Genomic DNA, 16265 nt, shown 5'->3' with positions numbered 1-16265 from the left:
TCTAGATCTTTATTACCTTTATCAATACTACCTCTCACCTGAGCTCTCCCACAAAAGGTTCCTCATCTGAATCTTCTGTAAGTACAGCTTCATCACTGACTGCCTTTGAAGTGTAAAGTTGCTGCAGAAAAATTCAAACATTTAGATATTTAATATGTAGCTAAATAGTAAAAGTGCATAGCACATATATCCAATGTTACGAATAATTGGCATATCAATGTGAGAAATGCACTGGAGTTTCACAGATTTGAAAACTGAGGATTATAGAGATATAATGATTTGACCCAAGAAATAGAGCTAGTAGATCCAGGAGCAGAATTTTCAAAGTTTGAACTGTGAGTGCATCACCCTTCCCACTGCACTACACAGTCACGCTGTGAAAAAAATCTTCCTCCAAAAAGCCGCCTGTTTGCACAAGATTTTTTCTCCAAAATGTCCACTAATATGGAACAAACATCCTATAAACCTAGAGAGAAACTGGACTAGAACACAAATAGAGTTCCCTGTGCTGTAAGGGCAAGCAAGGTATTGGGCCAAATCAGATTTTTTTCTCTTTCTCAGAAAAGGAAGTAGGTACTGGGGCTGACTTCCAAAATGGGATGTCTGTATTCTCATGGCAGATGTGACAGTTCATATCCCAGAAGGCTACAAAGACGGAATAATGAGTGCGGCAACTGAATTAGGCAACCTCCTTAAACTGTCCTTCTTCTATACTACTTTTCCTACCATCTTAAATTTGAAGAAATGATGACATATATTACTTGTTCTCAAATTGAATGTAAAGGTCCCCTCCACAGTTTCTAAAATGCGGTCTGAAAAGGCCACGTTTTAAACCACAGATGAAAAGTAAAGCAAGTATGTTGCCTTCTCTGGATCATGGCAGTAATAATGACAGTAATAACACTGATCACAACAACTGTAACAGCTCACATTTACTGAGTGCTTACCATATAGGAGAAGCTGTCTTATTTACTCCTTACAACCCTAATAGAAGGTATATGACTCCCATTTATAGAAAAAGAAACTGAGGCTAAAGGATGTGACTTGGCCAAGGTCACGTAGCTGGTAGGGAAAGGATTTGAACACAGGAAATCTGGATCAGAGCCTTCCCTTATAAGGTAATGAGTTGGATATGTTGTATGTTGTAATGTCAACACAATATTAACATGGCCCAAACAGTGCTCTTGATTTTAGCCTCCCACACTGCCTGATCCACATTGTCCCAGTCTTGCTAAAATCAGTTAATGGCACCTCCATTTGCTGAGTTCCACAAGCCAAAAAGCTAAGAATCCTCCATGAGATGCTTCTCTCCCTTCTCCTAGACACTTCTAACTCATCACCAAGGGCACTATCTCCAAAATACATCCCAAGTCAGAACACTTTTATCTCCATTACTACAATCATAGTCCAAGCCCCTATCATCTTCCACTTAGGTATTCTTGCTTCCATTCTTGTTTCTCTATACTCCATTTCTCACCCAATATTCAGCCTGACCTTTAAAAAAGAAAATCAGATCATGTCATCTTCCTGCTTTCCAACGCACTTGAAATAAAACCCAAACTGATCAGGAGAATGGCGTGAACCCGGGAGGCGGAGCTTGCAGTGAGCCGAGATTGCGCCACTGCACTCCAGCCTGGGCGACAGAGAAAGACTCCGTCTCAAAAAAAAAAAAAAAACCAAAAAAAAAAAAAAAAAAAAAACACAAACTGATTACCATGGATCTCAAAGTTCTACATAATCTGTCCCCTGCCTATCTATTGGATCTTATTTTCTGCTGCTCCTTCCCCCTTTCACCTTATTCTGGTCACATAACTTACTTTGTCACTTGGAACCCTCCAAGCTAGTTACTACTTTAGGTCTTTTACAGATGTTGAACCATCTACCTGCATTGCCTTCCTTTCTTAGCATCCCTAGGGGTCTCTGCTCAAAAGACAAATTATCCGAAAAGGATCTTCCCTGACCACTCTGTCTGAACTCCCCACCCGCACTAGTCATTAGCACATTATTCTGTCATCCTTCATGGCACCTTCCAATATTATTTAGCTATTGTCTGTCTCCCCTAATGTCTCTCTGGCACCTAGCATAGTACCTGCAACACAGTAGGTGCTTACTAAATATGTTACTGAATGGATAAATTAATGGATGCTGAATCTATCAGATGAATCCCAAAGTGAATTCTTTTTAGAGCTAGAATTTGTGAATGCTATATTAGAGAACACAAAGAGAGCAGAAGCCTTTACAATCAGCTACCCAATGGGGTTGTGGTGGAGCTGCCTCAAAACTCAGCTGGTATCAGAAGCCTTCCTTTATCTACCTGCCAAAATGCTCATTTCTCTTAATGTGTTCCAGTCCCCAGCACCTACATTTTATAATATTTTATATTATGTCAAGACTACTTGTAAATGATTGCACATCTCTTTCGAGTGTGTCTAAATTTTCACTGAGATGTTCACCTTCTGAAACATAGGAGCTGATTTTCCTTATTTACATATCTCTGCACACACTGAGTAATTTCGCAATGTTGTCCAGTGGCTGAGACACCAAAGGGGAGGTGACCTTTCAAAGGAAGCCCACATCGCCACAATGGGGGAAGCACAAACACAGTATACCCACCTGCAGGAGCCGAGTCCTGAGAATGCAAGCATTTCCCACAAGATAAAACCGATCCTCCTGAGGAATACATGCAGCAGACAAGCCAGCACGGAGGTGGTTGGAAAAGAAGCCACTAAAGACCACAGGAGACTCTAAGGAAGATAGACACACACGTGACAACAGAAAAGTGGATCAGTTAAACAAGAAGACAAATACTTGACACATCTATGTGCTGTTTGCTAACCCACTGACAATTTTCAAAATTCTGAGCCATGGGGTTTTTCCTGTCTTCTTTCCTTTTCAGCCACTCTCCCCAACAAAACATAAAGAATTCATTACTGAGAATCAAATGTTGAGAGTTAAGGTTGGTTTTCAGTCTTCCATTATTGCCCTGTGGATGGACATTTTAGTCTCCAAAAGAGATGTGGCTCCTCTCTTTTATATAGACCATATGGGTACAGTGTGTGGGAGTGTGTGTATGTGTGTGTGTGTAATCTGTGGACACAGAGTCAAGTAAGATTTTTTCAAAAGGTATGACTTTTAATTTCCAAGAATCGTGACAAATGTATCAGCCAGCTGTTGCGTGAGTTAATTTCATTTATTTATTTATTCATTTCTCACATGTTCATCAATATTTGGTATTATTCACACTTCTAATTTTTCCCATTCTGATGGGTGTAGAGTGCTAATGTCACTGGTTTTTAAATGTTTCATTCTTTGCTTATTAGTGAGTTGGAGTACCTTTTCATATATTTGTTAGCTATTTGGGCTATTTACCTCTGATTCAAGTCTCAGATATTTTAATGGCTCCAAACCAGTTAATATTAATTAATTTATGTTAATTTCTCAGCTTGCAGTTTCTGAAACCTCAAAATTTGTAAAATGGACCCTATATCCACACGCAACAAAAATTTGGGTTTTGGTTTCCTGTAAATGGCACATTTTGTCCATTCAAATTCCCAGAGAGCTGCTAAACCTACTCGCTATTCCTCTGGGCCAATGGGCAGAACTTTATTGATCACTTTATTGATCTCTAGGTTTTATATATTGGTGCCTGACTGGGTGTTAGAATTCCTGACCCCAGCCAATGGAGCCTATGCATGACTTAAAATCCACCAAGGCCACCACAAAATCAGCTTCTTCTTACCACTGTCATACTGCTTTAAACTTTAATTTCTGGTACACATAGACCCATAGAGTCCCCTTTGTTTTAAGCTTGGATATGCATTAAACTTCTTTTGTTATATTTTTGCAATCATTTCCTTGTTTTACAAAAAGAAAGAGCCATCCTTAACAACTCAGTGTCCCCTACCTTGTAAATTTCACTGTTAATTTTTAAAAGTCTAATTAATGTGAGTAGTCAGAAACTGTGGCCATAGGGATATCAGACAGTTTGCAAGTACCAAGCAGAAGAGCATTTATGTTAGTAATGAGAGGCTACGTAACTCATAAATGTCATATAGATAAGATAAACAGAATTGCTTACCATTACAAATATCTCTTACATTCACAATAAATTTCACGGTTTCGTAAGCAGAACTATCACCATGTTCAACATTTCCTCTTTTTAAATGACAGCAAAATTCAATATGTGTTTCTAATAAAAAGAGGACAAATACAAAACAAGTCTACATTTGTACTTTACCATATTCTACTGGATTATTTCATATGATCAATGTCTTACTTAGATTAGATTTTACAAAAGTATTATCTTCTTTCCACGAACATTAGCACTTACATAGCTATCTATGTTGTATCAGTAGAGTAGGGCACCAGCTAGAACACTATACACAATGGTCCATTATTTATATAGCACTAAGGCAATTGTACAAATGCTACAATACTCAGGATCTGTGGTGAAGAATAAGATTTAATGGAGGAGAGATTTTTTAACCCTAGAAATATAGTTTGTGATATTATATAAAAGTAAATTAATATATGATCAACAGCCGTATATGCTCTAATATCTTTTTAGAAATTAATCCATTGAGCGATTGTTACTTGTCCCTTAAAACCTAAGAATTTATTACTTTTAAAAATATACATACCTGAGTTTAGTAAAGGAAATTTGAGAACAGTCTTTTGGTAGACTTCATCTTTCTCTTCATCAGGCAGAAGGCTTAATAATTTTTTGCCCACAATCTCAGCCTGGCGGGAGAGGAGAGGAGGTGGTGAAGGGAAAAAGGAGGGGAAGAGGGAGAGAGTAAACTTTTTTATCTGTGTTAATACTGTTCAGTTCCTTTTTTATCTGTGTTAATACTGTTCAGTTCCTCTATCTCCTTACCTCCAGTGAGCTTATGCTCTGCCCCACCTCAGCCATATACAGTTGTAGCTGTTGTACCTCTAAAAAATACAATTCACATTATCCTACTTTATGACCACCACCTCCTACCTTTCCAGTGCACTCATACAAGCACCCCTCTTGTATGTACCAGCTCTCCAGCAATGATTCCATCCACTGAGACCTCTAATCCATTCCTATCACATTTTTACTGTGCATTATCTTCCTCAAATCATCACATCTTTCCCTATCCAGCTCAGATTCCATAGTCAGTGTAATCATTCCTATGTGCTCTTTCCCTCTACCATATTTGCCTGGGAAAATTTTAACTCTAGTTACTTCCAACCTTTCGTTTATCTACACCTTCACCCAAGCAATCGAATGTAAATGAAGAAAAACCCGTAACTAAGCAGTATATTATTTGAAATAAGTATTCAAGTCTGCCCCAAAATCATTTATTTAGACAATTTGCTCCCCTACTCTTTTTCCTCCTTCAAACCTCCAACCCCCGAGCCTTCCTTCATTTTCAGCTGACCTAATTTCTTGTTTCAGTGAAAAAAAATGGGAAATGTCAACATCTGACACCAAATCTACCAACCTATCCGTTCCTGTGCCTAGCCCTGCTTTCCCTCCTCTTCCAATGAATAAGCTCCTACCTGAATTTAACTCCTTCACCTGTGCACTGCATCCCATTTTCTGTAGACTATGATAAGACATTGTTCTAGAAAGTCTCACCCTACCCCACACATCAAGTTTTCTTTCCCTCTCAACTGAGTGTTCCCATAAGCATACAAAATGCTATACTATACATGCTATGATATCTGTCATCTATTTGGTCATTACACACTCTATGCATGTATTGAAATATCACATGTAGCCATACATATGTACAAATATTACATATCAATAAGAAACTTTAAAAATAATCAGGAAAACAAAAACAACAACACAAAATTCTTTTTTTTATTTATTTGATTTATTTATTTATTTTTTTATTATTATACTTTAGGTTTTAGGGTACATGTGCACAATGTGCAGGTTTGTTACATATGTATCCATGTGCTGTGTTGGTTTGCTGCACCCATTAACTCATCATTTAGCATTAGGTATATCTCCTAATGCTGTCCCTCCCCCGTCCCCCCACCCCACAACAGTCCCCGGAGTGTGATGTTCCCCTTCCTGTGTCCATGAGTTCTCATTGTTCAATTCCTACCTATGAGTGAGAACATGCAGTGTTTGGTTTTTTGTCCTTGCGATAGTTTACTGAGAATGATGTTTTCCAGTTTCATCCATGTCCCTACAAAGGACATGAACTCATCATTTTTTATGGCTGCCTAGTATTCCATGGTGTATATGTGCCACATTTTCTTAATCCAGTCTATTGAACAACACAAAATTCTAAAAACGCATACCTTCCTTTACATTACCGCCTCTCCCTTCAATTATAATTCTACTTATCTGGAGTTATGTGCAAATTTATACGTCAATAAGAAATTTTAAAAATAATCAGGAAAACAAAAACAACACAAAATTCTAAAAAAAAAAAAGAATCAGGAAAACAAAAACAACACAAAATCCTAAACATGCATAACCTTCCTTTACATGACCTCCTCTCACTTCAATTATAACTCTACTTATCAGGTCCACTTTGGAACAAAAATTCCTGAAACGAAACGACACTTTTTACCTCCCCTTTCTTCACTTCTCGCTCTTTCTTGAAACCACACTAATGAAGTTTATATCTAACCACTCCACTCCACTGAAACTGCTTTTGTCAAGGTAACTAATGCCCTCCATATTGCAAGATCAATTCATCACTTCTCAGCCCTCATCTTACCAAGCATCTCAGCATTTGATGCAATTGATCCTTCCTTTTCCCTAGATACATTTACTTGACTTCCAGGACACCACACACATTAGGATATACTTCTACCTCAAAGGCTACTCCTTCACCATTTGCTAGATCTTAGTCTTGCTTCCTGAATACTAGGCATCAGAGTGCCAGGGCTTAATCATTAGGCCTGTTTCCCTACGTGGTCTCTTCCACTTCCATCTCATTAAATACCACCTATCTGTTAATGACTCACAGATACTCGTCTCTTGCTCCCATGATAACTCAGATTGGATGTCTACTCGGATTTCAACTTTAAGATATCCAAAAAGAACTGATCTTTTCTTTGACAAAATATGTTCCTCCCTCAATCTTCCTAATATCAGTAATGGCAACCACCATTTACCCATTTACTTGTTCTCGACTTGCCTTTTATCTCCCAAACTCAATATCCAGTCCATCAGCAATCTCTAATGGATCAATTTTCAAAACACATACAGACTCAGTTCACTTTTCACCACTTGGTCCAAGTCTCATTTCCAGTTTGGATTACTGCAGTAGCCGTAACTGCTCTCCCTGCATCTATTCTTGCCATGCCCCTGCCACCACTCCATTCTCTATAGAACAGCCAGCATGATTCTTTCCAAACATGAGCCACATCATGCTATTCCTATGCTCACTCCAAATTTTCTACTGATTATCCAAGTCATTCTGAATAAAAGCCAAAGTCTTTATAAGCGCTTTCATCACTCTATATTCTGGTTCCTTGCTGCTATTGATCTTATCTGCTCTCTCTCTCTCTCTCTCTCTCTCACTGCACTCCAAGTACACCTAACTCCTCATTCACATCCAAACACAACGAGAGCAAATACTCATCTCAGAGCCCTTAAACTAACTCCTCCTTAAATGTGAAGCACTCATTCCCAAATATTTGCAATGGCTTTCTCCCTCGCTTAATACAGGTCTTTACTCAAAAGTATTTTACATAGCACCAACTCCTTGACATTCTCTTATTGCCTTTTTTGTTATCTGTTTATTATCTGCCTTCCCCATTAAAATGTAAATTGCAGTATAAAAGAGACCTTGCCTGTCTTATTCATTGCTACATCCTCAACACCTAGAACAGAGCTTGGCACTGGTAGGCACTCAGTAAATACTGGTTGAATGAATGAATAATACTGTATCATGTAGCTGAAATACGGTGACACATGGATAAGTTGAATATCAGATATAAAAGTAATGAACTTTTAATGTGATAGCAACAAAGTAATAAAGTATTCCTTGTAGCTGAATAATGGCTTTGTGTGATGAACCACAAATTCCAATGATTTTTTCACTGATCAGCATTAATAATCTACAGTCACTATTTAGAAATATATCTTTATGGCCCATTTGTAGAAGCCAGCCTATGAACTGGTCAATGATCAAATTAGCAGACAGATGCTGTCTCAATCAAGCTTGGCTTGATTAAGGATAGAAATATTACCTTAATCTAGCAAACAAAACATTATGAAATTAACAGGCAATACATCTTGACAGTGAAAGTCACACAGTAAAATACTGACTTCCCAAAAGAAATGTAGATATTTTTCACTAAATTTAACTTTTTCAATAAAAACGCTTTTGTTGGTTTAGTTATAAAATAGACTTTAGATGCCAAACTAGGTTACCTCTGTGGAGACCACTCATTCATTCATTCATCTAACACGTGATAAGCAATTGCTCCATGCCAGTCACTGTTCTAGGTATGTTCACGTATACAAGCTCACTTAATCCCCTGAGAGAGTAAGAATTATCCCTTGTTTTATTCATCAGGAAATTAAGGCTTCTCCAATTGTTGAGAGTTCAGAAATGCAGAAATGAAATTGACATGAAAGCTCCATCCAATTCCATGTCTATTGTTCCTTCTACTACACCATAGCTGCCTCAAGTCCAGTTTGCATCAGGAACAGAAAACTTGCTACTGGACCAGCTCCTGTATTTTGGACATTCTACATGAAGCAATTCACTGAATAAGATTTTATACTTATTTCTTGTAAGGGTTACAAAAGATGAATCTGACAACGAATTCCAATGGGCACATAGTCTAGTAGGGCAGATTAAATATGCACAATCAATTATGATGTAGAGTATAAAATAATACCCTAACAAGAGGTACAAAGTGCTATGTCTCATAAGTTCTTTCATTAGTTGAAAAATGAAGAGATAGCATTGTCACTTAAAAGAGGTCAAAGTGAGCTATCTTTTGATAGTCTACATTCTCTTGGATGTGACTAGTGGTAATGAGTTTCTTACTGCTTCTCTAGGGATAGGAATAGTGACAATAAGCCTTATAATTAACCACTAATTGAAACAGTGGATCTGTTCCAGTGGCCTTGTTCCTTAATTAGAAAAAGGGCGGAGACCTGAAAGCATGATCGACCTCATGTTATTTTTGTAAATTTTTAGCATTTGCTCTTCCTATTACACAAGGTAGAAAGATCAAGGTACTTAGAGCTCAATGAAGCAAGGATAAATACCAGCGAAAAATTAAGTGGTTTTTCAAAAGCCAAGTTTGTAAATATCTATTAGTTGTCACCACAAATATTAGTGTGGTGAGTCTCAGTCACGTCAAAAAAAAAAAGAATTAAGAAATTTACTGGGGACTTCATGACATTTACTGAGAATCTGGGCAAGAAGCATCTTTTTTACTGCCAAAGACATTCATATTATACATGCATTAGAAAACTATTCAACTGTATAGGGCACAGGGAAGGATAAGATCCTCTGCAGGAGATTTAGGCCGCATCTTGAATCAAATGAGACTCATCACTACTAAATCTCTACTATGCTGTAAGCTTCTCAGGGAAAATAGAGCAAATCTCATCACAGTTATCACAAACTAACCATGTACCTATGTTCAAAACCTGCTAAGTTCTAATCTCTTAAAGATTCAATGCTGAGAATCTTTTCAGATGTAGTGTATGTTTTAAAAGTTTCATTTGCTTTAGAACTGCAAAAGAGAATAAATATATGTAAACTCCCAGATTTGATTTTATTTTGGGGGGAATGACAGAGTAGGGTGAGTAGGAGGGCAGGCTGCTAAGAACAGGGGGCAGTGACTAGAACTTACTACTACAAATGACTAAGAGTTTTTTCAAAGGAAAAAAAAACTGTCAATGAAATCAATGACTGGGAAAATATGATGGCAGGTTTCAGATAAAAGTTTAATACCATGACGATGATGATAATGGGCATCATTTTATTCATGGTATGTGTTGTAACAGCATAACTTGGACACATCTTATCTCTGTCATACCCCTCTTCCAATACATTAGCAAAACAACTTATTTTACCTACAAAATACTTCCACTGCCACATTAATCCAACCCACTACCATCTATGGCCCTCCAAGTGGACTCTGTACTTCCATGCCTGCCCCTCATAGCCAATTCTTGACATAACAGCCAAAGCAATCCTGATAAAACTTAAGTTAGATCATTTCTTTCATCTGCTCCAACCTCCCCAATGGCTTCCTCCCATCTCAGAGGAAAAGGGATGTTACTTCTCCTGGTACTGCTCTGACTTTGTCATCTCTATTTTCCTTTTTCTCACAGCACTCCAGTCACACTGTCCTCTTTGCTGTACCTTTTCCTGCTTTCAGGCTCTTACACAAGCTTTCTCCTCTGTCTGAAAGACACTTGCTCCAATTACCTGCATATCACACATACTCCATTCAGGTCTCTGTATAAATGTCACTGATCAGACGGACCTTAGCCAATCACGATGTTTATAATAATTCATCTCCCAGCACTCTCTAAGTAATATTATTTCCCCACTTATAGAAGAGAAACCAAAGGTCACGTAGTTAGAAACAAAGCTAAATTTTAATCTCTAGATTATTTGATTCCAAAGACCAAGTTCTTTCCATCCCACCATGCTATTAGTTTGGAGTTGCTCCATAGACAGAGGTGCCTTGATGTGCAATGAAACTGAAGATTCCTGGAGCCACGCAGACACTCTAGAAATGGTTCAGTCTCCATTTTATAATATAAGTTGGATGACTTATAAAATGAAATTTTTAATCAAAGCCTGAGAAAAAGATTGCCTGTTTTGAAAAATTAAGAACAGTTAGGATTCAATGAGGAAGTGTGAAACTATGCCTCAGGTGTAGTCATTTTTAACCTTGTTTTATAGGAATATATAACTTAATTCCCATTTAATGTTTATGTACAAATGTAATAGTTATACATTTATTTTTAAGTACACTGATCTCAGGTAAATCAAGTCTATTGTTTAAGGCTGGCAGTTCAAAGCACATGTCCCAGACACCTCTCTAGACCTTGTGGTTTTGGGGGGCGTGTGTGTGTGTGGTACCTCAAATGTTGAAGGGTGAAAGAGCTTCTTGACAGTGAAAACTTTGAACCAAATACATAAAGAAGCAAGATGATATCATAACTAACACCATCACTATAATAAATCCTCCCATAATAAGAAAAAGTCACCAGTCTCAGCCAATGACCAATTTGGTTTAAGCAATATCTGATGCCACAAGAATTTGGGTAGTTTTCTGGTCTTCATTATAATAAAATTTAAGCTGTAATGGATCATACTTGCACATTCCTTCTTTTAATATATATTTTTAAAGACTCTTTTCCTTCTATGATTTAAATATACTAAAGTGCAATCCAACAAATATCTCTACTATTTCATTTAGCTGTTTTGGTATCCTACAAATATAAGCTGAATTTGGAAATGTAAACTGTTTTTTTAAAAAATGAAAGTGAATGAGAAATAAAAGAGATCAATTCTAGCATCTGTAATTTTTTTTAAAAGGGTATAAGGACTCTGAGCTTCCAAGAAGGCCACGGAACATGCCAACTGGCCGGGCTAAACTAGTGAAATGTTTTTAATCCACTTCCAACCTAACTACAAGATAATCTAACCTAGCTTCTATTAATTTCCATGTTCCAAATTTGAGTACTATAGATCCCTGGATTAGGGTTTGTCAAGTTCTTGAGACAACTCTGTGGAATAAGGAATATGTAATGAAAACAACAACAGAGATATGATTGTTTTACACTACTACCAATAGTGAATAGGGGTTTCAATTTCTTCATATCCTCTCCCAAAACTTTTTGTTAACACAACCATGCCAATGGCAGACAGTTTGTGTGGGAGGGTTGTTGGTAAATGTATTCTAGGTAACCCCTCTTCAAACACATGTATAAGTGGAATATGAAGGCCTTGCTACAGACTGAATGTTTATGTCCCCCAAAACTTTATATATTGAAATAATCTAACTGTCAATGTGATGGTATTATATTAAGAGGTGGGGCCTTTGGAGATGATTAATGGGATTAGTATCCTTATAAAAGAGACCCCTAGGCTGGGCATGGTGGCTCACACCTTTAATTCCAGCACTTTGGGAGGCCGAGATGGGCGGATCACTTGAGGTCAGGAGTTCGAGACCAGCTTGGCCAACATGGTGAAACCCCGTCTCTATTAGAAATACAAAAATTAGCCAGGCCTGCTGATGTGTGCCTATAATCCCTGCTACTCAGGAGGCTGAGGCAGGAGAATCACTTGAACCCAGGAGGCAGAGGTTGCAGTGAGCCAAGATCGCACCACTGCACTCCAGCCTGGGTGACAGAGCGAGACTCCACCTCAAAAAAAAAAAAAAAAAAAAAAAAAAAAAGAGCTCCCTTGCTTCTTCTACTATAGGAAGTTATAGTAAGAATAAAGATGTCTATGAAGCAGAGAGTGGGCCCTCACTAGACACCAAATCTCTTGGCACCTTAATCTTGGACTTCTCAGACTCTAAAACTGTAAAATATAAATTCGTGTTGTTTACAAAGACACCCAATCTATAGTATTCTGAAACCAATGGAAATGACAATAAAACAGGGGAACTTTTGACAACATTGAAAACATCTCCTCTGATGAGCGTTATGCTCCTGAAAATACCCCAAAATCTCCTTAAGCTGATAAGCAACTTCAGCAAAGTCTCAGGATACAAAATCAATGTGCAAAAATCACAAGCATTCTTATACACCAATCACAGACAAACAGAGCGCCACATCATGAGTGAACTCCCATTCACAATTGCTTCAAAGAGAATAAAATACCTAGGAATCCAACTTATAAGGGACGTGAAGGACCTCTTAAGGAGAACTACAAACCACTGCTCAATGAAATAAAAGAGGATACAAACAAATGGAAGAACATTCCGTGCTCATGGGCAGGAAGAATCAATATCGTGAAAATGGCCATACCGCCCAAGGTAATTTAGGGATTCAGTGCCATCCCCATCAAGCTACCAATGACTTTCTTCACAGAATTGGAAAAAACTACTTTAAAGTTCATATGGAACCAAAAAAGAGCCCACATTGCCAAGTCAATCCTAAGCCAAAAGAACAAAGCTGGAGGCATCACACTACCTGACTTCAAACTATACTACAAGGCTACAGTAACCAAAACAGCATGGTACTGGTACCAAAACAGAGATATAGACCAATGGAACAGAACAGAGCCCTCAGAAATAATGCCACATATCTACAACTATCTGATCTTTGACAAACCTGACAAAAACAAGAAATGGGGAAAGGATTCTCTATTTAACAAATAGTGCTGGGAAAGCTGGCTAGCCACATGTAGAAAGCTGAAACTGGATCCCTTCCTTACACCTTATACAAAAATTAATTCAAGATGGAATAAAGACTTAAATGTTAGACCTAGAACCATAAAAACCCTAGAAGAAAACCTAGGCAATACCATTCAGGACATAGGCGTGGGCAAGGACTTCATGTCTAAAACACCAAAAGCAATGGCAACAGAAGCCAAAATTGACAAATGGGATCTAATTAAACTAAAGAGCTTCTGCACAGCAAAAGAAACTACCATCAGAGTGAACAGGCAACCTACAGAATGGGAGAAAATTTTTGCAATCTACTTATCTGACAAAGGGCTAATATCCAGAATCTACAATGAACTCAAACAAATTTACAAGAAAAAAACAAACAACCCCATCAACAAGTGGGCGAAGGATATGAACAGACACTTCTCAAAAGAAGACATTTATGCAGCCAAAAGACACATGAAAAAATGCTCATCATCACTGGCCATCAGAGAAATGCAAATCAAAACCACAATGAGATACCATCTCACACCAGTTAGAATGGCGATCATTAAAAAGACAGGAAACAACAGGTGCTGGAGAGGATGTGGAGAAATAGGAACACTTTTACACTGTTGGTGGGACTGCAAACTAGTTCAACCATTGTGGAAATCAGTGTGGCGATTCCTCAGGGATCTAGAACTAGAAATACCACTTGACCCAGCCATCCCATTACTGGATATATACCCAAAGGATTATAAACCATGCTGCTATAAAGACACATGCACACGTATGTTTATTGCAGCACTATTCACAATAGCAAAGACTTGGAGCCAACCCAAATGTCCAACAATGATAGACTGGATTAAGAAAATGTGGCACATATACACCATGGAATACTATGCAGCCATAAAAAAGGATGAGTTCATGTCCTTTGTAGGGACATGGATGAAGCTGAAAACCATCATTCTCAGCAAACTATGGCAAGGACAAAAAACCAAACACCGCATGTTCTCACTCATAGGTGGGAATTGAACAATGAGAACACATGGACACAGAAAGAGGAACATCACACACCAGGGACTGTTGTGGGGTGGGGGGAGGGGGGAGGGACAGCATTAGGAGATATACCTAATGTTAAATGAAGAGTTAATGGGTGCAGCACACCAACATGGCACATGTATACATATGTAACAAACCTGCACGTTGTGCACATGTACCCTAAAACTTAAAGTATAGTAAAAAAAAGAAAATTAAATAATGAACCCCTAAACAACAAACCAAAATGATCCACTTTCCCAAAAGTAGAAAGAACTTACTGGCAAATGTCCAAGAAGCGAAGAGATGTTTTCAGCCACATAAATGATCACTCCATCTGCGCTCAGTGTAATCATAAAGCCATCTAATAACTAATGACGAGAGAATAATAATGTAATTAAATAGTGGCACAATAATAAAATGATAACTTTATTGCTAAATGCATAGATAATTATAATAGCACACTGAAATGCACTGCAGTCCTTAAATATCAATAAAGTAGGCACAGACTTAATTAAAATTCCATTATTCTGCCTCCTACACAGAATCTACTTAACCTTAAGCATGAAATGTTTATCAAATGATGTGTCACTTAAACAAATTTCAATGTACACCCAATTAAAATGAAATTCTCTAACGCAAGCTACGAAGATTCATTTCCATGTGTAGGTTGTTTCACTTTAACAACACTTAATTTCAAAAATGTTAAAAATATTTTAAGGACACTCTCATTTGTGGTTAGGTTAGTCATCTCCTTATAAATATGGATATTGCCATCACTTTCCTGCTGTATAATGGATTCAACAGCCAGAGAAATGCCTCCTGGTAGAGAATATCTAAAATGATGAATAAAATATATTAAAACTTATTTTTCAAAACAGGACCAAGCTATTGGTAAAGTAAGGGAAATAACCTGATATCAGAAATGACTAGATTGTGAGAATTAAGACATTAGAGAATATGAGACCCTGTATTTGCCTTGAGACTATCTTCCAACACTGATAGCCTAGAGCTTGGGGGACAAAAGCAAAGCCGAGGTCTGTACAAGTTAGGAGGTGAAATCAAATACCACAGTATAAAGCCAGGTCTCCAAAAGGGTGACACTTTCAACAGGTGAAACAGAAAAATGTTATCCAGTGAAAGGAGACAGGGAATGTGCATGTCTGCCTCAGCCTCCATCCTGGGAAGAGTAGGAAAAGAGAAAACAGTCAACTTTAGGAGGTACTAAGCAGAAGCCCACCTTCACACCAACTTGGAGCTACAATCCATATAGTACCTGTGTGGCCCTCAACAACCAAAGTCTAATATTTAGTTTAAAGTGATCCTGACCCCATATGTCTAATAAAAGGAAATCAAAATCACACCTAGAGAATTATTTTAAAATGAGGGTTCAAAGAATTCATGTAGATAAAACTACAAATAATATGAGCTTATAATAAAAATAAAACACAGGAAGAGCTGAAGCATTACAAATAAGAGGCAATAGACATAATAAAATAAAGAATCATATTTGAAAATAACATATTGGAATTATCAGATACAGAATACAAAACAAGTGTGCTTAATAGGCTTAAATAAATAACAAAGGGCACTAGAAATATGAAGAAACAAGAGACTCAAGACTGACTCGTGAGATATAAAACATAATCAAACAAAATGTCTATAGATGATACTGTCATCAAAATTAGAAACGTAATGTGTAGGTTAAATAGCATGTTAGAACACAGCCAGAAATAAAATTTTTGAGCTGGAAAGAGCTGGGGAAAGGACTCAGAATGTAACACAAGGAGACATACAAATGGAAAAATTAGATAAATTCATTTCATGGAGAAGAGAATGAGAAAGTCCAACATATGTCTGATCAGTGTTCCAGAAAGAGATAATATAACAGAGAAGAGGAAATACTCAGTGAGATATAGGTTGAAAAT

The 16265-nt window shown here is 37.5% G+C and overlaps 1 protein-coding gene across 1 annotated transcript in view; it reads right to left on the bottom strand.

Moving 5' to 3' along the window:
* The window catches only part of PASD1 (PAS domain containing repressor 1), a 105528-nt gene that overhangs the window by 42577 nt on the left and 46686 nt on the right, over positions 1 to 16265 (bottom strand). The window contains exons 4-8 of the mRNA XM_012498767.2: positions 14619 to 14708; positions 4641 to 4740; positions 4079 to 4189; positions 2614 to 2744; positions 39 to 121 (exon numbers count right to left, since the gene is read on the bottom strand). Coding sequence (XP_012354221.1) covers positions 39 to 121; positions 2614 to 2744; positions 4079 to 4189; positions 4641 to 4740; positions 14619 to 14708 — 515 coding nt within the window. The remainder of the gene's footprint in view (positions 1 to 38; positions 122 to 2613; positions 2745 to 4078; positions 4190 to 4640; positions 4741 to 14618; positions 14709 to 16265) is intronic.

This window comes from Nomascus leucogenys, chromosome X, assembly GCF_006542625.1.
Source record: "Nomascus leucogenys isolate Asia chromosome X, Asia_NLE_v1, whole genome shotgun sequence".
Lineage (NCBI taxonomy): Eukaryota > Metazoa > Chordata > Mammalia > Primates > Hylobatidae > Nomascus > Nomascus leucogenys.
The sequence above is the reverse complement of the archived record's forward strand: the minus strand, read 5'-3'. Positions and strand labels throughout refer to the sequence as shown.